The sequence below is a fragment of the Scatophagus argus genome, chromosome 2, assembly GCF_020382885.2.
Source record: "Scatophagus argus isolate fScaArg1 chromosome 2, fScaArg1.pri, whole genome shotgun sequence".
Taxonomy (NCBI): Eukaryota; Metazoa; Chordata; class Actinopteri; family Scatophagidae; genus Scatophagus; species Scatophagus argus.
Genome location: NC_058494.1, coordinates 12145449 through 12168854, shown reverse-complemented (window position 1 = coordinate 12168854; position 23406 = coordinate 12145449). Strand labels below are relative to the sequence as shown.

Below are 23406 nucleotides of genomic sequence, written 5' to 3'. Positions count from 1 at the left end.
TACATCTGTATTGTCTCTACCTAATGGGTAAAAATATCTGCAGAAATAAAAAGATCAGTTGACTTTGAAGCCAATTAATAAACGGACAGCTTGTTTACCCTTGGCTTTTCTCTCTGCCTCCGATACAATGGGTTTCTCCTCTTATGCTGCTGAATGCCTTTACAAAAAAAGGCATCTCTGCAAACAACAGTGCTGCTTTTAATAAGAAATTGTAAAGATGCTTTTTCCATTTTTTATCAATGATTAATTTATTAACTGCCACAATATATTGAAGTGACCACACATTGTCCACATTTGGTATGGCTGCAGTTCTCTGCATCTTCCTATATTTCCTTACTTAGTCATCTGAAAAGGACCTATGCGGCTATGCACTAATTGTGACTGGCCACAAGATGAAGCCAGAGAGCTGCTGTTTACCCTAGCTGATGGAGTCATTATGGCGAGGACACTGGGTTATTTGGTAAAATGTCCCTGAGGAGTCTGCTGTATTGGAGATTCTCAGTCATCCAGGTAAGACTGCTACTCAAGCCTAGTGCCATGAGTTAACCACCACTTTCTCTAAAAGATAGATAAATTACATAACATGGTTTGAAAAACCCACATGATTGCTAGAAAACTGCCCATTGCACTGAGTATATATCAGTCCTGCACAATTAAAAAAATAATTTTTCTTATCATTCCAAAGTTAGCCTCTGTTCCTGAATCAAAACAAAGATGACTTGCTGGTGGCCACCTGGATGGGTAGTTATGTGGTTATAAGATTCATTGATGATTCTGGACAGACATCAGAACAGTGGTCAGCCTTTTTAAACATTTTTCAAACACAACTTAAAGTTACATGTGCGAGAAGAACGCATGCTTATACCTCAGAAGCACAAGTATCACTTGAGGACTCAGATGATCTGATGCAAGTGTATGTTTGCTAGTCAGTTGATTGATAATAAACAATTTATCATAGCAATGAACACAAACTAAATTAACAAACTTTGTGCTAGGCTATATGCCCAGTTTGAAATGTCATAAAAATGGGCTTTATGGGGGCTAGTGCTGCATGGATGTTATTTCTATATTGGGTAATGAGTACTGATTTTTTGTTTTCCTCAGGTGCCAAGTTGAAGCCTCATAGAGGTAAGCCAGCCACAAAGCCCATTAGTCCCACTCTACAGCTGTTCCATCAAATAAAGGGTAAAAAGCACTTGAGAAAAAAAAATATCAGTATGAATGTGTACTGCCTGAAGGTCTCTCACTGAACTGGAACGGCAGCAGAAGCTGGATGTTATCAAAAGGCACCTCAGTCTGCTTCTGGTGATGTCACCCCATGCAGTGCACCAAGCACTAAATGAGACAGACTCATCAATCATGTCCCTGAGATAGTGAGACAGTGGTGTCCGCAGAAAAGTTTCACAAGGTTGGACAGAAGGGGACTGTGAAAATCATAGGGTGGCACACCAAAACCCAAAGCCATGACTGAACCCTGGGAATTCTGCTGTGCTTTTGTACCATAGACTAGTTGAAAACTATATGTCAATATAAGAGTAAAGGCACTGTTATCGCACTGTTACATTTCTTATTTTACAATTAAAGTAACTCTAACACTTTTGTAATGTGTATCCAGGGGGGCATCTATTCTGCTGATCCTGTATTTAGTATCTCTAATATGAATATCTGATGTTGTTCAAAATATCTTGCCCTGATTACTCAAATAATTGGACAGCACAGAATTGCCCTGTGTCATTTGAAAAGGAGCAGACAGCAGAGGGCAGCAGCAGTAAAGGTAAAGCTTTGCAGACCTAAAGCTTGGCAGGGAACTGTTAGAGGTTACTAAACAGCTGTCCCATGGATTTGTTAATCACATATTCACATGTACTATATATATATATATATATATATATATACATATTTACTATATGACAGAAACATGTAACACAGTGAAACTAAAATTCATTCAGTTTTTAAACAAAGTCAGACTGGTTTCTGTCAGACAGAGGTGTCAAGTAACAGCTATTTTGTGTATTTTCTGTCCAGTTGTCCTCTTATACTCTGCCTGTATGTTCACTCACAGTATCACTTCATACAAACCAGTTATGGATTGCCACACAGATTAACTGGTCACAAAATAGCAGGCTGACTACATTTCTTTCTAAATTATATGTCATACACTGAGCACTGGCATAACTTGAGTGACAGATACAAGATGTCTGAATGAGTTATTTCATCTTGTCTTGATGAGTGACAGAGTGACACCCTTTGGTGTGGAGCATTTTGCAAAATGCTGTGACAGCTCCATCTCTCAATTGTTGGCTTCTCCAGTCGCCTCTGTGGCATAATAGACCTGTCATCAGCATCGTCCTCCACCATCCCTCTTCAGCTTTTGTCTAGACAGCAGTTTATCAAGCATTTCCATCTTTTTTCTTGTTCGCTTTTTGCTTTTTTGTGAGCATAGATAAGGAATGTCAAATGTGGCGTTTTCAATACCACGGTGCTAGATTAGTGATATAGATAAATGTTTGACCTCCTTGGACCTCCTTTTTCCTTTGGTTTCTCCACAAGAATATATACTCTCTTGATTTTATATGCTAGTTTGTCCTTTTCTTTCTTTTTAATAAAAAGAAAGCTAATTAAGTTGGAAACGGGTGAGAGTCTAAACCCACTTGCAGATGTTTTTATTACTTTCAAGACTGAATAGACAAACACAAATGAAAGATCCAAGTGATTAAAAAAAATTGATACTTGACCTTTCACATCTAATAAAATTTTTTAACCTCAATATTTCTGAAATCCTTAGTGTAGCCCACCTCTAACTAAAAATTACTGTTGAAGAATTAGATCTTTTGCAAATATGGCTCTTACAAAGGTCTTGACAGCGTGGATATATTATATAAAAAACTGTTAGGATTAAAAAAACAATTAAATATTGTGATTATTGTGAATATTGTGAATATTGTGTCTGTCTACACAGAAACACACACATTTCTATTTCTGAGATATTGCCCTCTGACCATTGCAGCTGCATTCTCTTCAGAACAAGCAGCTATAATTTCGTTTTTTTCCCAATCTAAATTTGCCTTTTTGGCATGGCATCTGAAGAGATTTATGTTGCCAAGGCATATAAGGGAAAATTGCAGATAGAAAAAGAGAATGCAAGTGAAATTATAATCCATAGCAGTTATATTATGGAAGAATTATCAAAAGAGAGCTTCATAAAAGATCCTCTGGTATCTTGGGTATCCTCTTCTGGAGCATCTTCTGCAATGTTTCTTTAGTATCCACCTGTCTGATTATTTAACACTGTCATTTCAGAAGCTCCATGGTTTTATAGACAACAGTTTGATGGAACAAGAGAAGCAAAATAAATAATAACAGACAGATTCAGTCAGCTCAAACAGAAAAATGACAATAAACAATGTTCAGGCTCAGTGAAATCAGCCACAGGCAGGTGAAGATTGAATATTATTGAAGTCACAGAAAGGTGTGAGTGATTTGATTTTTAGGTGACTCTGTGTATTATTCCATGATGAACAGCACAAACTGCAAAGGCAGTCTTTCCTAGACCAGTCCTGGCTTGGGGCTCCAGAAGCTGTAAACCAGTCACTGGAGCGTGTTAAATAACGAGATGGAGTGCCGGAGCAGCAGAGATGAGATATAACATGGTAATTTTCCAACAGCGTTGTTTCAAAACCATTGGTTATTACCTTTCTTTGACATGAGAGGCCAGCCATCTTTTACAACAGAGAAAGCAATGCTAAGTGATAAAATTTCACCAGAACCTGCGGGCAGAACCTGAGGGCAGAGTGTTAAATGAAATCTGCAGGCCTCAGAAGAGAGGCAGCAGCATGCCAGTTTCTATGTAATTCAGAACTGAGAGAAAAACTAAAATTGTTTAATTGAAAAACAAAATTGTTTTTACAAGTTAAGACGTTAAGGAACTGCTTCTTTTTCTGTTCAATAAGCCAGCATCTGTCACAGTTTACCAACAAGATTCTCTACATGATATTGGAATTTAAATTTCTTATCAAACCACATACCAAGATTTTTAGATCCTTTGACCCTTTAGATGGAGAAATTCATATTGTTGTCAGGCATATCTCTGGATCTGGACAATGAAATGAAAAGGACTGATTTAAGATAGATATGGGCAACCGACAATAACTGATTTTTTGATCAGAAGAACACACTTAATAAAGCTATCAATATTCAGTGTTATTTCATTGGATAATTTCAAAGGCAAGAGGCATGATGTGACTGTTGGGGTCACAGTCATATAATGCATTGTTATTAAAGCCTCAAAAGAACTGTGATTTCTCAATGACTAAAAAGACAGAATTAGCAACACAAAAAAGAGTATCATCTGCATAAAGAAAAATCTTGGGGCTTTTAAAAATATTTTGGATGCATGCAAAATTAATGTATTGCTATATTTATAATGCAATAATGGCTCTTTTCTACCTCTATTTTGATGTTGATATATGTCTCTAAAAACAGAGAGAGAAACAGACATTTACATTCTTCTCATGTCAGTCTGTGCACTCAGATGTAAAAATAGACAAAGGGTGTAGTTTGTATGTTGGGAAGGGCTGGTGACATTAGATTCTCTCTCTCTCTCTCTCTCTCTCTCCCTCTTTACCTCCAGATCTCTCCACCCCCTCTCTCCCTCTCTCCCTGTTTTTATCCCCAGCACACTCTCATTCCATCAGGTCCTCACAACACACACCACAGCCTCTGAACGCCTCATCTCCTCCACCAGAGTGGGAGGATCAGAGAGAGGGAGAGCAGAAGTGACGGGAGAACAACAGCAGCATCACTAACGAGCATCTCCTTTACTGGGAGAGAGAGGGGGAAAGTGGAAAGTAAGGAGAAAACGGGGGAGAGAGAGAGAGCAAAACAGTGAGAGAAATAAGTTTTTAGTTTGAGGGAGGACAAGTGAGGAGAGAGTTTGGAGTGAGAGAGCGTGGTGGGTGGCAGTGGGGGGACTGGGAGCTTCATTTTCCATTTTGTTTTATCTGCAGTGAGTGCTGCCTGCCTCCTCTCTTCTCCTTCCCCCCTCCTCCTCTTTTTCCTCCTTACTGCTCCTCTTCTCATCCTGACTCTCTCCCAGCTCCCGCCGTGGGGTCTCAGCTCTCCGTCTCCCTCCCCCCCTCCCTTGCTCCCTACCTCCCCCGGGCCCTCCTGGGAGCCTCTGGGCTGTTGCGCCGCAGGAGGATGTCTCGCAGGGAGTCTCCGCCGCCACCCTCGCCACCTCCACCTCCGCAGCTGCTGGGAGTGAGGAGAGGAGATCTGGAATGTGAGGATCGTCCAGAGCGTGCCGAGCCGCTGTCTGACACCGAGAGGGAGATTATCCAGGACACGTGGGGACACGTCTACAAGAACTGCGAGGACGTGGGAGTGTCTGTGTTAATAAGGTCAGTTTTGTCAAAATGTGAAAGCTGAGGATTTTAATGTCACTGTGAAAAACCCTTTAAATTGTCTCAGTGTGTGCAAACTTTTGAACAAGATATGAATGCAATACATTGTTTACAGATTAAGATGCTTAAGTTTAAGGCCATGTGTGTTGATGCAGCACCATCAGTACAGTTTATCTGATGTTTGAGCTACCTCTGTTTGGATACAGATTCTTTATTCTTACAGTGAATTTTGTCTCTTCTCTTTGTCAAGTCTCTGTGTTCAATTCACCATCTCATGCATCCTTAATAGGAGTTGGAAAGCAAAGAAATGGCATCACTCTCCTAATTTATCTTCTCTCCGTTGCATTCTTTTGTTTGAGAATTATACTTTGTATTTTCATCAGCCACATAATGAAGGACTCTTGATGGCAAAGAAAGAGAGGTGTTTTATCAAAGGTAGAGGTGTCACTAAAACAAAGAAAATTATATTATTATATTATATATTAAATATATCTTAAATATTACAAAAAGAACAAAGCCACAAAAAATTCTCCTGTAAAGTATTTGTAAAAACATTGTCTAAAAATTATGTTTAAAAATGAAACACGTTGAGAAAGACCTTATACAAGGTAAATCTCTTTACATCAGTAAAGTTTGAACAGTCGCAGCACTTCTGGCCCTGACACTCATGGCCAAATCACCCCAGGGTGATGATTTGCCACTCAGTGCATTTCTTATTGCTGTGTATGAGGATGCACACCCGTTAAACAACTGTATATTTATTTACAAAATCCACATAAATTCTTAAAAAAACAGCAATTATTTTTTTCTTTTGCTCACCTCCAGTGGTTTAACTTTTACAGAAGTGCACACACACACACATGCGCATAGATAAACAGACACACACACACACACACACATGCACAGACAGACAGACACGCACACACACACGCCATGTTCTGTACCCATTCCCTCAACCTCTCACCAGTAACTGAGCTGAGACAAGTGCAAGGAAGGAAGGAACATCGCATTCCTCGCTCATTAAGATGCTGAAGAAATACTTCATAGTCCACTGCACCTCACACTACACTATGACAAGACACTCAGTGTCTGAGTGATTGAGAACATGTTGAATATGTGCATCATGCAGTTCATTTTATCTTGCATAGAATTTCTATATTGAAGACAACTGATGCCTGTAAGCACCTCATTCTTATATTATTCAACCACTGTATCCATCGTCTTAAGTTGTCAGAACACATCCATAGCCAATCAAACATTTTCTCCAAGAGTCTAATCTTTAACAGGGTTTTCTTCAAAGCTTTACTGCAAAATGTTGGCTTGATTGTGCTTTTTCCACTTCTTTTTCCGTTTTTCTTTAAAATCAAAGAAGAAAGACTCGATCTGTTTGAGTGTCCCCAGCTAAACTGTCTCAGTGTTACACTAAGAAAGCCCTTAAGGGCTTGTTAAAATGGACAGCGAATCGTAGCCAAGGAGACTGATGTGAGTGAGACAAACTGATTTTCAGTTTTGGGTGACAAGAATCCCTGAGGGAGAGAGTGGAAGGGCAGAGAGCATCTTTTGAGCATGTGTGAATCTGTGTGTCTTATGCTCTTATCTGTGCATGACAGCAACAAGCTTTGGCACTTGAATGCCTCCCTTCACCCCTCAACATCAGTCACTCCTTTCAAATTTCTTAAATATCTTTCATTCCCTAATTTTTCATATTTTATTCCACCTTAATTAAAAGGTGACATTCTTCTCGTGATGGTCATCAAAACAACTTATGTCAAAGTTGCCAAGCACAATACATATCAAGAAATTTGTTTTGCTGACTCTGGTGTAGATACATATTGGCAACTTAGAGCCTCTTGTAGCTAGGGAGTAACAGAAGGAACATACATAGTGTGTTAACAGGGTGCAGAACAGGAAAACAGCATGCACATGCACCGATTTGGGGAAATTTGCTTCTTTGCTTTCTTGCTCGTGAGAAGGCTGATGCCACTCAGATATCTGGATGGTAAACAAGCTGTGAATAAAGACTGGAAACATTGGGAAACAGCAAGCCTGGCTCTGTCCAAGGGTAACAAAATCCATCTGGAAGCACTTCTAAAGCTCACTGCTAAGCATGTTACATGTTGCTTAGTGATTCCGTAAAAACACTGATGTGTAAATACACAATGCTGGGACAACGGTTCTTGGCATGAACAATAATAATCTGGACTCTCTCTGGTTCTCTGACAACCTCACAGTGATGACAATGCTGCAGAATGTTACAGTACCTTGAGAAGTGCTAGAAGTGCATAGAAGTGCTATGTTTCCAGTCTTTATGTTAGGCTAAGCTACATTTTCATTGTTCCGTCTCTGTGTCGTGCACAATGAGTGTGTGTGCATGGCAGTTCCTCAGTTACCTAACATAACCAGAGGCTGACACTGGGTCAAAGTCTTTCATGGTTGAGATCAGTGTACAGCATCCCCCATATGAATACAGATTTGCATTTTCATGTCAATCCATCTGCCTCGATGCATGGAGAGAATGCATCACAAAGTACTGTTATACTGACAGTGGTGACTAGATTATTCAAGCACATATTGAAATTTTGTGTGCCTCTGAATACCCTGTGTTACACAGCTGTACTTTGTGATCCTACCAGGTTCAAGCATCGCATGGCATGCAAATATCTGTACATCTAATACATCTAACATTATATTTAACATGCAACTTCGCTCGTACATTCTGATGTAGCATCATCCAAAAACCTCTCACTCAAAACACTAGTCACATAGTTTAGAGCTAAATGCTAATGGCACTGTGTGGGAATGTCCTCTGTTTTGTTATCAACCAATATTGACAAAGTAAAAATGTAACCTAGTGGTGATGACAGATGAAGAGTCCTAGGGTTACAGTCCCCAGAGGATGAACTCTGGGAACACATCAACAATATTTGGTGATAACAACTTCAAGTGAATGTTCAGATATTTCACTCAGAACCAAAAATGTAAGCCTGTTGTCGCCCTAGAGGAAAAGTCAGTGGATCACCAAAGTCATTGAAATTCATCATCTGGGAGCAAGAGTTCATGGAGTTTGCCGTGTTAAAAAAAAAGATGTCCTTGAAATTTTGGAAGTGAGTCTCAAGGTTGTTCATGTTACACCAAAGAATTATAAAAACCCTTCCAGTCTAATCAAAGTGTGATTAACAAGCCCTTCTAATGGTGCTGCTTTAACTTTGATGACTTCATTTAAATGCAGAGACAGGTACAAGAATGTGTTGAGAGCTCTCCAAAGTACTGAACACCAATAGTCCCCCTCACAGGGGCAAAATGTTCCTCAGAATGCCTGCACATACACAGAAGAGGTCTGGTTGTTTTGAGCCCTGTTACTTAAGCAAATGCATTAATGACCACAATATGAAACATTCCACTACAAGTAACAGCTCTACATTCAAACCCCTAAGTCTGTAAGTTCTGTCAGCAAAATGTACTTCGAATATAAAATATGTGAAAAGAAGTCAATGTGCAGTAAAACGGTCCCTGTCTGTTTTATTATATCTTGTTATGTTTTTGGATTAACATTACTGCTGCCTTAAGGTGTGTGTTGAATTTTATTGCCATAGATATTTATGATATAGATAGATAGATATACTTTATTAATCCCAGGTTGGGAAATTGGAGCTCATTTTAATTTTGCAGATAAAATTTTTAATTTGCAGAGTGCATCATATTCTTTAACATCATCATATGTTTTTTTTTTTTTTATTATTTTAGCAAATTAAATTCTTTTTCCAGTCCTCATACCTGCTGCATTTTTTTAACTGCAGGACTGTGTTGACACTTAAAGATATGGCTGTCATAAGTGTATTGACATCAGAACTATTACTGTGTCTTAACAATGTATCCATATGATGATGTTTTACTATACAGTGTCTTAGTACCCTCTACTAACAGCACAGTACGGTGCACATGAGGACTTGTAGCAGCTCTATGGCTAAAGAATTAGTGAATTAAGCTGAAGCTGCCATAAGCCTACTGGCCCTGCTGAGGGGGTAAAACAGAAACAAACTCAATGCAAGAGAAAAGAGAACTTCTCTGCCTTTAGAGTTTTCTTTACATATGAAATGAGTGGAGCTGAAGTTTTTGTTATGATTAGTAGTTCTTGAGGCTGATAATATTCACCTATGACTTTTTGAATATCTGATGACGATATAAAAGTCAATAGTAACTTTTTTGTAGGCTTTTTCTTATTGTGAAGATTCAACTGAGTGGAGCATACAATTAAAAAAATAACTTGTCACTACTCTCTGAAGAACAAACTCTGTAATTGCAAATCACCTCAATCTTAGTTTAACCTTTCTGTAATGCAATTTCTTGTCACTTGTATACGCTAGACAATATTGAACAATATCTAAGATTTCTCTTTAGGTAAATTCTGAAATTTACCTAAAAACATTTCAGAATTTTAATGTTTAAGTCTGTGTCGGGTGAATTCTCATCTCCTGTGTGAAAGTCCAGTCTTGTGCACCCCCATAACTCCATAAAGCCAACCTCCACACTCTTATGCATGACACTGGGTTGAATAAACTACAGGCCATATTGAATATATCTTGAATGCCAACTTTGAATCACACAAGGTGTACCAATTAATTCCGGGTAATGATATACTGCTAACATGTGCAGAGTGAAACCACATGCACCACATGTAGTTGATCAGGTGAAATAACAGGTACCCAACCCCAGATGAGATAGTTCAAAACATATTTTCTTCAGTATTGGCAAATCATTCAAAACAAATCAAAGTCTGAGGGTCAACAGACATTAGACTAGAGGGAATTTACAGGATAATAAGGACTTTTAAATGCACCAAACACTAGAAAAAAAGAAATGGGTCTCTTGTACTTGTAGCACATATTCTTTTAATGTATGTAAAACCATGCCTTGGTTACTTATCATCACAAAAAGAAAACCTTCTTTCTTTCTTCAAAGAAAACATCAGAGAAGCACCCTGTTTTAAAGCACTGCAGTTAACTTTCATGTTTATCGAAGCAGAACAAGAAATACTAGAGAGTCTGCATTGTTGCTGTCACTGAAGAAGAGACTGTGTACGTATTGTGACAGCTGGTAGAGCTGACAGGCAAAGCCGAGCCTTTGTGGGCCTAGCATGACATAGGATCTGGGGGATGTGGATATGGCACAGTAGGGCCCGCCAAGGGCCAAACTCTAACTGAGATATAACTGTACTAGCAATTCTAGACAGCTGGAGCACAGACAAGATTTAAAGTGGGTCAGAGCAGAAGCGTGTGTGTGCATGTATGTGTGTGTGTGTATACGTGTATTCCTGTAGTCGTGGCGACAAAAATCTGTTACACCTTCATATTGTGAGGATCGGCCTTACTTATGGGGGCAAAATGCAAATCCTCCACAACATAAATCATTATATATTGGAGTCTCCAATACTATCCAAGACTCCAATACCTGCCTTATCCTAACCCTCCAATGTTAGGGTTAGGATAAGGCAGGTAATGTTTATTTGTTATGGTGTGGTGGTGGTTCCAGAAAATTAATGTAAGTCTATGTGATGTCCCCAAATGTGATGGAAACCCGACCGTGTGTGTGTGTGGAAATCCATCTGTTTTTCAGTGAGTATTTGCATGTCTGTAAATTTCTAAAGCTCTATGTTAACAATACTTGTTGTCTGTAAAAACTGACATGCCTTAATCTGTCAAATTTCTCCTGTAATTCCTGTAACTAAGCTCCTGGAGACTTTCTTATTGCTTTGGCACCTTTCTCTTACTGAGCTGCTGTGAGCTCACAGTTGGATGTGATGAAAACTGTCAAACTCCAGAGTCAAAACAAATCTTAGTAACTTGAATCCTACAAGACAATTTACATTTTCTTTTTTATCTCTTTTCTTACATCTGCCAGGCTTGTTTAAGAATGAAATCTACTACATATGCACCTAAAATGGCTTGTCTTCACTAGACAAACCTCAAACACAATCCAGATGCATAAGAGACAAGTGCCAGATAGTTCCTCTGTTAGACAACAGCTGAAGCTGTTTGGTCCAGATATTCATGGTTCCCTGAGGATGAATCCTAATGATTATGATGACCCTCTGATTTTGCATCTAGTTGTGAAACCAAGAAATGTAATTCGGGAAGTCCAGTTGGAGTAACAGATTACTGTAACGGATTAAAGCCTTATCAGGCACTAAATCACTGCAGAAGGCCCTGTAATACTTATAAAGAGAATTTTACAACTCTAGAAAGCTATAATGACAATACTTTTGATGGATTTTACGGTGTCATTTGTTGGGACCATTGCAAGGTACACAGTAATACACAGCATTCTTGTTACAAATAGACTTCAAAAGCATGTCAGTAGCATGCAGCGGCCTCTCCAGATCTATTATAGTGCTACCTCGTGACCTAAATACGGCCTGTGGCATGATTCTGGTCGCATGGATGTCGGATCAGCCAATGTTCATGGCTGCCTTTGGCAGACACTGCTGCAGATCAAAAAAGAGCCGTTATCTGATATTTCTCATGTACAAGCACATCTGAAAAAAATTAGAATATCATGAAAAAGTTCTGTATTTTTTGTCACTCATTTCAGAAAGTGAAACCCATTTTCTTATATAGATTCATGACACATAGAGTGAAATATCAGCGGTTAGGGTGTCGGACCCGTAACCGGTGGATCGCTGGTTCGATTCCCCGTCCCGGTGTCCATGGCTGAGGTACCCTTGAGCAAGGTACCTAACCCCCCACTGCTCCCCGGGCGCTGCACGCGGTCGCCCACTGCCCCGGGTTTGCTGTGTGTGTGTGCACGTCACTTGGGTGGGTTAAATGCAGAGAACAAATTTCGTTGGAGTGAGTTCCCTCCAATGACAAAATATGTCACTTTAACTTTATATTTCAAGCCTTTATTTCTTGAAATTCTGATAATTATGGCTTACAGATAATGAAAACCCTACATTCAGTGTCTTAGAAAATTAGAATATTGTGAAAAAGTTCAATATTGGAAAGTCATGGTGTCACACCTTAATCAGCTAATTACCTCAAAACACCTGCAAAGGTCTGAGCCTTTAAATGGTCTGTCAGTCCGGGTCAGCAGGCTACACAATTATGGGGAAGACAGATGTCAAAAAGACAGTCATTCACACCCTCTACAAGGAGGGTAAGCCACAAAAGGTCATTGCTAAACAAACTGGTTGTTCACAGAGTGCTATATCCAAGTATATTCATAGAAAGTTGAGTGGAAGAAAAAAGTATGGTAGGAAAAGGGACCACCAGCAAAGGGATAACTGCAACCTTGAGAGGATTGTCAGGGAAAATCTATTTAAGAATTTGGGGGAGCTTCACAAGGAGTGGACTGGAGTCAGTGCATCACGAATCAAGAGCCACTACACACACATGAATCCTCGACATGGGCTACAGATGTCGCATTCCTCGTGTGAAGCCACTCACTGGGCTGTGGAGAAAAAGAACTGGACTGTTGCTCAGTGGTCCAAAGTCCAGTTTTTTGTTTTTTCTTTTTTTCAGATGAAAGTAAATTTTGCATTTCATTTGGAAATCAAGGTCCCATAGTCTGGAGGAAGAGTGGAGAAGCACAGAATCCACACTGCTGAAGTCCAGTGTGAAGTTTCCACAGTCAGTGATGATTTGGGCTGCCATGTCATCTGCTGGGGTTGCTTCACTGTGTTTTCTGAAGTCCGCAGTCAACGCAGCCATCTAAATCCAAATTTTAGAGCACTTCATGTTTTCTTCTGCTGACAAGCTTTATGGGGATGCTGATTTCATTTTCCAGCAGGACTTGGCACCCGTCCACACTGCCAAAGGTACCAAAAGCTGGTTCAGTGACCATGGTGTTACTGTGCTTGATTTGTCACCAGACCCAACAATGCAGATGACCTGAAGGCCGCAATCAAAGCAACCAGGGCTTCCATTACACCTGAGCGGTGCCACAGGCTGATTGCCTCTGTTGATGCAATAATTCATGTAAAAGGAGGCCCAACCAAGTACTGAGTCCATAGAAATGAACATACCTTTCAGTCTGACATTCTGTTTGAAAAACCCTTTTCTATTGATCTTATAATATAATAATATTCAAATTTTCTGAGACACTGAATTTTGGGTTTTCATTATCTTAAAGCCAGAATCATCAAAATTTCAAGAAATAAAGGCTTGAAATATTTCACTCTAAGTGTAATGAATATATATAATATATGGGTCTCACTTTCTGAAATAAGTGACAAAAAATATTGAACTTTTTCATGATATTCTAATTTTTTTCGGATGTACCGGTACTTGTAGTGTAGTGTAGCACCTGGTCCCTGGAGGAACGTTGTCCCATTTCACTGTTCTCTATATTACTGTACAGCTGAAATTATAATAATAAAAGTGATCTACCAGCAATGTGCACTTGCATGTATGTGACTGCCCAGTGCAGTACCTTGCTGGATGACTTTGCATTGCAGCAAAAGTTGAGCTTGACTGAACATTTTTTCAGGGCATTGTTATGCCTCAGCCCAATGGAACCCAGTCGTTTCACTGAATTCACAAGGCAAAAATATAGTGCTTTAAAACATAAAGCAGAATAAAATTAATTTAATTTAAACCCTTTCAAATCTCTTTTAATATGCTGACAATTTTACATGTAGATTTTGGATGTGTCATTGAGCACTAAGAAGACACTAAGATGGACTTTGTTACGCTACTCCATGGTGTAAAATAATGGTGATTCATTAACAGGATGCAATGTATACTTTTATTTTTCTAAACAAATCAAATATACTGCTCGAAAAATTGACCACTGATTAAAATTTGAATTGAATATTCCATGCAAAATAGCCATCCTGAGGGGATTCAGTAAAGTAACAGTATTTAAACACACAAGCAGGACATTGTGGAAGCAAAGAAAATAGACAGGCTTTTAGTGTGTTTAATGCTGTGCTTTCAGTAAGTGTCTTTTCAGCTTGATACACTTGCAAAAACAGCACCAGGCATGCTTGAAAATTAAACTCCACTTTTCATGTACACCTGCAGCCAATTACATTCAAAGGGTCTGATCAACCTTAACTATCAGGGCCTCATATGAGGCAAAGGATTCTGCCAGGCACCTTCTGTCCCACTGATGGTGCAGAGGTGGATTGCACACTTTACATAGAGTGTTTGTGTGTGTGTGTGTGTGTGTGTGTGCACAAAAATCTGTTTACAGTCACATTGTGAGGACCCGCCTTGCTTATGAGGACAAAATGCAAGTCACTACAACATCAGTCATTAAATGTTATGGTGAAGACTTGCTTTAAGCTTAGGTTGAGGTCAAATTTAGGTATTTAGGTTAAGGTAAGGGTTAGAATGAAGCAAATTATGTTTATTGTTACAGTTAGGTGGTGATTAAGCCTCCAGAAAATGAATGTTAGTCTATGTAATGTCCCCAGAAGTGATGGAAACACAACTGTATATGAGCGTGTGTGTGTGTGTGTGAGTGTGTAAAGTCTTTAATGAATAATCAACATATTGATTAGAATTAATGAGTTTTTAAAGGTTTCAGGATATCATTTGCAGACTAAATAATATTTTGATAATAAGTGTTATGAAAATGGAAAGGGAGTGATTCTGTATTTTCAACCCTTTGATCATGCATCATAACATTTGCATAAGTTTCCACGTGCAAATGATTGATACATGCATGGTTCTCATTTTGATGGATTTTCACTAGATTTATTATGGGCTTCTGATGGGATTTGTCTAGCATTTCAAAAATAATTAGCAACAGCAATGTTAAGGAAAGATCTTGTCTTTCTTCTTACATTCTTTATAATATTTCTCTTAAAATGGCAATACAAATTCATACAATATGATTTCTAATTCTTGGTCTCACTTTCCTCAGCCTTTTCACTGCAAACCCTCAAAGAAGCAACCAGCAACCAAAACTATTATATGAATTACGGGATATTGTCATGTCACTAGACATCTGTTTTAGCTTTCTGCTCTAATTACCTATCTTACTTATCTCTCTTCTGATAAGGGACAGGATTTTATAAAGATTGCTAACTGTATAGCAATTGCTGTTGGTCAGCAAAGCAAATCATAGATTACTGCATTCCATAGATTACTGCTAGTTTTTTTTTTTGTTGTTGTTGTTGGGCGTCTTACCTTAACCAAATTGTTTTCAAGGAGATATGTGTAGTAAATATGGGAGGAAAGAGGAATGTGTCACACATTGGTGGCTTACAGCTAGCTTACAGGAAAAATTCTGTGTTATGTGTGCTAACCACAAGGCTATTGATTAGAGCGCCAGGGCCATTGATCAGGACATGTGCGAATTTGCAAATTTCATATTGAGAGATTATGTATGTTCAAAAGAATCAATGTTTGTATGAAAAAAAATGGACTCAAAATGGTGACGTTTCCAGTTATAATCAAGGGAAAGAATTTCACAATTTGGACACATGCTTCATCCAATCCCAAAGAGAGATATGCTGTGTAAAAGACAAATAGAAGCAGCCAACCATCCATGGGAATATCAGTGTCTGTAGAAAATTTTGTTTGCGCCAGTTCACAGAGACCTTCTGGTAGTTAAAGAGAAAAAGTCAGAAGATCATCAAAGTCACAAAAGTGTTCAAAAGCATTCATCCTCTGGGATATTTCTATTGAATCTCATGGTAATCCATATTATCGTTGTTGAGATATTTCAGCAAAAGCCAAATTGGTCGTCAAGTCAAGTCAAGTCAAGTCAACTTTATTCGTCGTAGCAGTAGAAGAAAAGTCAGAGGATTACTGAAGTCTGTATGATTCATCTTCTACGGGCCAAAGCAGTTTTAATAAAATTTAAAGTGATCAGAAATGTTCTTCCCTCCTTAGGTTCTTTGTCAACTTCCCATCAGCCAAACAGTACTTCAGCCAGTTCCAGGACATGGAGGATCCAGAGGAGATGGAGCGAAGCAGCCAACTTCGGCACCATGCGCGCAGGGTGATGAATGCCATAAATACTGTGGTGGAGAACCTCCATGATCCAGAGAAGGTGTCGTCAGTGCTGGCTCTGGTAGGAAAGGCCCATGCTATCAAACACAAGGTGGAACCCATGTACTTCAAGGTAACTCCAGGGAACAATTCAACAAGTATAACTTGATCTTGTGGGTGCATCACTGTCAGCCTGCCACACTCTGTCTTACTTTGTCTGGATTTTCTATATTTCCTAGAAATGCCCTCAACAATCCTTTCAGGAACATTATCACAAAGGAGATGTGTTGCATTCATGTTGTGGCAAAACTTTAATGATTCAGGCTGCATCCTCAAAAATTATTATTTTTAAGTGCTCTCTTTCCTGAACAAGTAACACACCAAAGGTATTTTATTTTGCTACAGCAATCCCTTCAATGCCACTGCCATCCCAATGAAATGGTCTTATAAACAATCTAATATCACAGGCAATTATGTTGTCTATTTAAATGTGCTGAGGCCGAAAAGACATATTCTTGCCCTGCACTTATCTGTTTATTATGATTCAAATTCAACTATTAAAGTAAGTCCAGAAATTCTACTTTATTTAAATGTGATAAAAAACAGAGTGTAGAAATAGTTTTATATGGGGCAAATAACATCACACGTTTCATGAGGTTTTCTTGACTACAGATGTTCGGACAAACTGTGCATACAAATCATCAAATACAAAAATTCATATCACCTGCTTTCAAGAAAAACATCCCCCTCAGCCAAAGCAGTGGTAAAATTGATGTTTGCCAGTTCTTTCTGGTTGAAGTCTGTTTTACATCATCAACAACACTGGGTGATTGGATGTGGACAAAAGTGTGTATGTATGAAAAACACACAAATGCTAGAGCAGAACAAAGGTGTAAAGTATACTAATACATAGAAGTACACAGGATAAACGGAGCATCTTATAGTAGTGCAGAGTGGTACAAACAATAAGGAAGTAGTTCAAAATTTCTCATCTGCACACAAACTAGTCAACGAGGTATGATCATGAATTTTGAATCATGAAGATGTGACACGATATTTAAAGGAAAAAGTACCATGTAGCACCCAAAAAAACCCCAAAAAACAAGTAGCTGCTAAAGTTGTCAAAGTTAATAAATGTTACTGTAAAAGTTCAGTTTAGGGTGTCACTGTAATGTTAACAGCAATCATTACCTGTGGAGACAGAAAAAGACATCATCGGAAAAAGTCTCAACAAAAATGTTTAACATCCAGTCTTTAATTTAGAACATATGGTTGCATAATTTTCAATGTGAAACTCCAATATGATTTCCTCTTCATCTGGCTGAAGAGGGGAAGCATATTCTTCCTCTCTTCAAGCCTTTTGAGTGTCATTTGCATAAATGCAGCTGTGAGGAGAACACATTACTGTCCTTTAAGCATCCCTCCACTGGCATCCGTTTGCCTGTAGAATGCATTTTTAGATTTAATTGATCACTCTGTGAATAAATCATTAAATGGTTTAGTCTCACTGTGTACTCCTGAACTCTTAACCCCATAAGCACCAGTGTGCACGAAATGTTTGTGACTGTAGCATTGCTAGCTGTAAAAATAATAATAATAACAACAATTCCTATGTGAGTTTATATTGATTAAACCTCCTGGAACCACTCAAGTTCGACTAAACCACTGGATGGAGGTTAGATAACCCAAAGAGGGAAATTCGAACTAAAATATGAGGAGGTCAGGGGTGTGTGTGTGTGTGTGTGTGTGTGTGTGTGTGTGTGTGTGTGTGTGTGTGGGTATAGGGGGGTGGGAGGGGGGGACTACAGGGCATGGCTGGAGTTCAGCAGTCTGACAGCTTCAGGGAAGAAGCTGTTTCTGATCCAAGTACTATCATACTTCATATGGAAAATGAGTACAAAGCTTTAGTGCTTCAATCAGTCTGCTGTAGGATGACACAAAAGCACAATGAAGTAGCTCTGACAGGAAAAACAAATGAAATGTAAAAAACAAGAGATGGCCATCCTACACCACTCATGATTCGCGCATCATGCTGTGGGATATTCAATGAATGATGATGACGCTTATCAGTGAATCAATTGGTCAGCAGGTGGTGTTTGTTGTGCATTTTTATCTATCATTTTGAACCTGCTCCAGAGCAGGTTAGGTGAGTAGCATAGGTTACTTACCTACTTAGTACTGGTGATGCACCCCAATAAAAAATGTACCAGAGTCATAACCCTGAATCCCAGCGTTAACCCCAAACTTCCCTCACTAACAACAAATCTTGCTTCATCGTACAGCCTCAGACCCTAACAGGAACATAACAAATGGTGGAAATATAGCAAATATTTACATACCAACAACATTTCAAGGTGGCAAACTATCAATGAACTCTTCCCCCAACATGAATTTATGAATTCTCTACCCTTAACCACCCAGTAGTGTCTAGTCATGCAGAAAGAGGACTACTAGGCCCCTCCCCTTCTTCTTTAGTCCAGACTGTCAATGAACACAATGTGAAAAGGTGTAAAGGCAACTGTTTCATAGTGACATAACAGGTGGATGTATAGGGGACTGTTTTGGTTCCCCCCTTTATACATGGCCATCTGCTATTACATGATTTTTTTTTTATTTATTTCACACAATAACAAAGTAAACCATGAATCCATGAGATGGTTTACTTTATCAAATGCCATAAGGCCATTAGATGGGACTGAAACCTTCAGAAACACCAAGTAAATGGACTTTTCCAAAACAATTTACTCTTTGTTATTTGGCAGACAATACCGAGAAGGGGTTTAAAGGGGATTCAATGTGTCTCAGTTCTCACAGATTGCATACTATAAATGAATAATGCAATGTTTTGCTGCTGTATCTTTACCACCACTGCTCATCTCCCACATTTAAAACCACATTTCACTCTTTATGCTTGCTTTCCTTTTATATCTAGTACTTTACACTCCCCACATGTTGTCCTTTCTCTATACTTTGTCATTTTCATTCCCTTTGTATGGCCTGTCCACCCACCGCTTTCATGTTTTACTGCTATTCTCACCTGCCTCACCCACTTTTCTGCAACAGTGAAATGAATTCTTTATTTCCACCTCCCTGCTCTCACTTCAGAATTTACCTACTGAATTCTGTTTTTCTACATTACTCAGTCTTCCTTCTGCCTGCCATTATTTTGATGGCCATTTATTCCAACTTTTGCTAATTTTACCCACCTCTCTTTATCATACTATATGGCTCTTTTCTCGCCAGGTTAATTAAGTGTCTTTTTTACTCCCCCTTCTTCCCAGATCCTGAGTGGTGTGATGCTGGAAGTGTTGTCTGAAGATTACCCCGAGTTCTTCACAGCAGAGGTGCAGATGGTGTGGACCAAACTGATGGGAGCAGTGTACTGGCACGTGACAGGGGCCTACACTGAGGTGGGCTGGCTCCAGGTCTCCAGCTCAGCAGTGTGAAGAGTTCAGAGGAAGAGGGAGTAAAGGAGAAGTAGTTTCAATTGCGAGGAGTTCTGTGAGGATTGGCTTCACAGACATGGATAACATTAACGTGGTAATCCGTGCAACTCTGTATTTTATTTTGGTGGCATTTTGGTGCTAAGCCTTCATTACTGTGGTGTTTCTACATTGCACTTCCCAGAGATTACTTGGACATTAAATAATGTAGCCACGCAACATTTTACTTTTCTCCAAATGATGTTTTAGCTACTGTAGGTGGTGCTTTGGCCTGTGTTTTTAGCCACGGAGGGTATCACTGCTAATGCTAGCTATACAGTTTTTCTATTGTCTATTCCAAACAAACTACTGTCAGAATCATAAAATACATCACTTGTTGTGGGGAATGGGATCTTCCCTGTTAAAGAGCCACCTGCTTAGACAAGCAAACCCAAAATTGTTAATAAACTGATTAACTGGTTTGGTTTGACTGATTAATTGGTTTAATTACAGTTATTAGTGACAATTGACCCTTCACTAAACCCTGTCCTACTGTTGGGCCTGTCATGCTTTTGAATTGAGTGCACCGCATATGTTTAGAATGATGATGGTCACAGTAGTCACTCAAAAAACAGTAAAACAGTAAGTAAATGCTAAACAGTGGATTATTTGTTTTCACAGGCTTCTCATTTCTAGCTGAAAAGTGTGGATTTTGCCACCCATAGCCTAATAACAACTCATTTTTATCAACTACTGCCACCTCGCTAATTAATGTTGCTAAGTAGGGTTATTTGATAATGCTGTCTCAAACCAACTTGTTTGTTCACAAAAAAAAATAAATAAATAGAAAATGGTCATAAATAGCTAAGCACCTAAACCTAACAGCTACATGATATTGTGTTAAGAGGCTAAAGCTACATATCTTCAGCCAACATCTATAAGGCATTTAACATCTTCACCATGTGTGTTATATTGTGTGTCTTGGGCATGTCTCTTTCATAATCTGTAACCCCACAAAGTTGTGGTCTTGAAAGTAATGCTGGGCTAACTGCTGTGCTAAGCTAGTTTGCCAAACACACTATATTTTTATCTTAGGTTAGAGAAGACTAACCTAATCTATGATCTATGAAGACTACTGCACTCTTTAAACAGAGTTTTGATTATTAGAGAGCTGTTATAAAAAAACAAAAAACACTCGTGAACACTGGATATTGCTCCTGCTACAGACACGCTGATTTAGTGTATTAAGAAATCCAAAGCTTGACAGGCCTGCTGTGCCTAGCCACAGATAAATTAACACTATGCTGGACAGCCACTGTTCAGGATAGGGTTTTTTTGTGAACGGTCATTTAGGAGGGGGGGTTGGCAGAAACAGACATTTATTCATATGAAAATGTTGCAGATTATTTCTTTACAAAGTTTATTTATGTGGAAACATGTGGTGAGAGAAGCATCTTCCAGTTAAGCCACACAAATGAATACACCTCATGACATTTTGAAAGCGATATTGAGAAATGTTTAGACAGGAATTGATTTTTATGCTATGAGAAGGGCCAATTAGTTGTTAAAGCCTTGGCTATGGGACCATGGAGCTGCTGACTGTTAATAGATTCTCTTTTGTCCTACTACAGTATATCCTCATGTTTAGGGGACCTACGCCCCTTTCTCTCTCTATTGATGCATTCTGTGCTCTTAATGTCTTGTTTAACTTTACAGAGGTGTTGTTTGTATAAGTGTACAGTGGGCAAGTGTGCATACTCTTCTGCCTTTGTTTGCAACTCATTGACACGCTGATCTGCTGAAGTGTTAAAGAGGGCTGTTTTTTTTTAGTTTTGGATTAGCAGAAGCAGTTTTTATTTGCCTATCACTTTCATTACACAAACACAACACTGTGAAAGTGAGATGGAAATATCAGCAGGTGGACATGGTCAGCAACCACACACATACACATTAACACACAGGCATGTTATGAGACCTGTATGCTAATATTTACCTGATCACCTGATTTACCTGACCCTATCAGTTAGTTTACCTCTCCAAAACCCAATCATAGAGACATGCTCCATTAAGGGCTTTAGAAAGTCACTATGGCATGTCAGCATTAGAAGTGCCATCTTTTCTTTCAGTATCTGCACATTGGAACACAACATCATTTTTTTCTTCTCAGTTTCTCTCTAAAGTCGTATTATCTAGTCACTTCTCAAATATGCTGTATATTGTCAAATAAACGATCTTCACCTTTCTTAACCTCATCACCTTTTCACCTGCATTCCATCATCAGTCTTTGGATTGCATGAACTCCTGCTAGAAATCCCCATCTGCGAGTCTGTCTAGTCACTTCCCAAACATACAGAGGAAATCTGTTTAGGATGGACATTTGATCCAATCTTCAGTTTGCATCTGCTGCAGTGACGTCCTGTATCTCCCATCTGACTCCCCTTGGCATCGGCATCTGGCATTAATGAGAAAGTAATGAGTCTCCTCTCCTCCCCATTTGGTCATTCATCTACTGTAACTTCCCATTGCCTCTGTTAGGACCGCAATGTTGAAAGCAAAAACAATTATGACTGGACAGATGGTTTTTAACCCATAGTATCATATCAGCCATTCACAGCAATGCTTTTTAAATGTCTTTCATACATCAGGAAATCATTATTTGGAAAACGAGTTTAGTACGGTTACATTAAAGTACAGATATCAAAATTAAGAATATATATATATATATAATTTAAGGTGGAAGTGACTTCCTTCACACATCATGCCTTGACTTGGACCAGTGATTTCCAAACTTTTGAAGCATGAACAAAAACACAGCAAATCACATTTGTATTATCCAGGAAGAATAGTGAAAAACTAAAAGAAAAGAAAAAATTTGCAAGAAATAAAAAAGAATAAGCCAAGGGGGATTTTATTGAGGTGGCACGGTGGTGCAGTGGTTAGCACTATCGCCTCATAGCAAGAGGGTTCCAGGTTCGAATCCCGGTCTGGGCCCTTCTATGTGGAGTTTGCATGTTCTCCCTGTGCCTGCGTGGGTTTTCTCCGGGTACTCCGGCTTCCTCCCACAATACCAAAAACATGCACATTAGGTTAACTGGCTACTCTAAATTGCCCCTAGGTGTGAGTGTGAGAGTGTGTGGTTGTCTGTCTTTGTGTGTTGGCCCTGCGATTGACTGGCGACCAGTCCAGGGTGTACCCTGCCTCTCGCCCGTAGTCAGCTGGGATAGGCTCCAGCTCCCCTGCGACCCTGATGGATAAGCGGTATAGAAAATGGATGGATGGATGGGATTTTATTGAGGTATCATTATCAATTATCAATTTTAACTTTGTGTTTCTGTAGTTTGCAAACAAAAGCATGGCAATGACTCTCTTCAAGCAGTCACTGCAACACATCAATTAAACTGCTCTATGAGACCCACTCCATTAGACAGCAAATAATCTCTAATAATCTGATAATAATCGTTTTACCCAGTGTGAGTTAGATAAAATAACTGAGAAACGATTTTTACATTTTTTTTTACAATAGTGAGATAATTTAATTTGTGATCTTGAGATAACAGAATTAAAACAGTAATTTAACAACCTTGGCTTCAGTGTCTGTAAAACCATTTACATTCAACTTCCCCAGCAGTTCACTAAGAGCTC

The 23406-nt window shown here is 39.0% G+C and overlaps 1 protein-coding gene across 1 annotated transcript; it reads left to right on the top strand.

Moving 5' to 3' along the window:
- Nucleotides 1–4821: 4821 nt before the first annotated feature.
- cygb2 (cytoglobin 2) lies at nt 4822–20891 on the top strand. Its single transcript, XM_046409728.1, has 3 exons — nt 4822–5399; nt 16244–16475; nt 19624–20891. The coding sequence occupies exons 1-3, from the start codon at nt 5200–5202 to the stop codon at nt 19786–19788; spliced, it is 597 nt and encodes a 198-aa protein (XP_046265684.1). The 5' UTR covers nt 4822–5199; the 3' UTR covers nt 19789–20891.
- Nucleotides 20892–23406: the final 2515 nt, after the last annotated feature.

Bases quoted from the DNA above. Each gene is read 5' to 3' on its own strand.
- cygb2 (XM_046409728.1), top strand. From the start codon at position 5,200: ATGTCTCGCAGGGAGTCTCCGCCGCCACCCTCGCCACCTCCACCTCCG. The intron at 5,400-16,243 runs GTCAGTTTTGTC...TTCCCTCCTTAG, and splicing joins GGAGTGTCTGTGTTAATAAG to GTTCTTTGTCAACTTCCCAT. The intron at 16,476-19,623 runs GTAACTCCAGGG...CCTTCTTCCCAG, and splicing joins TGGAACCCATGTACTTCAAG to ATCCTGAGTGGTGTGATGCT.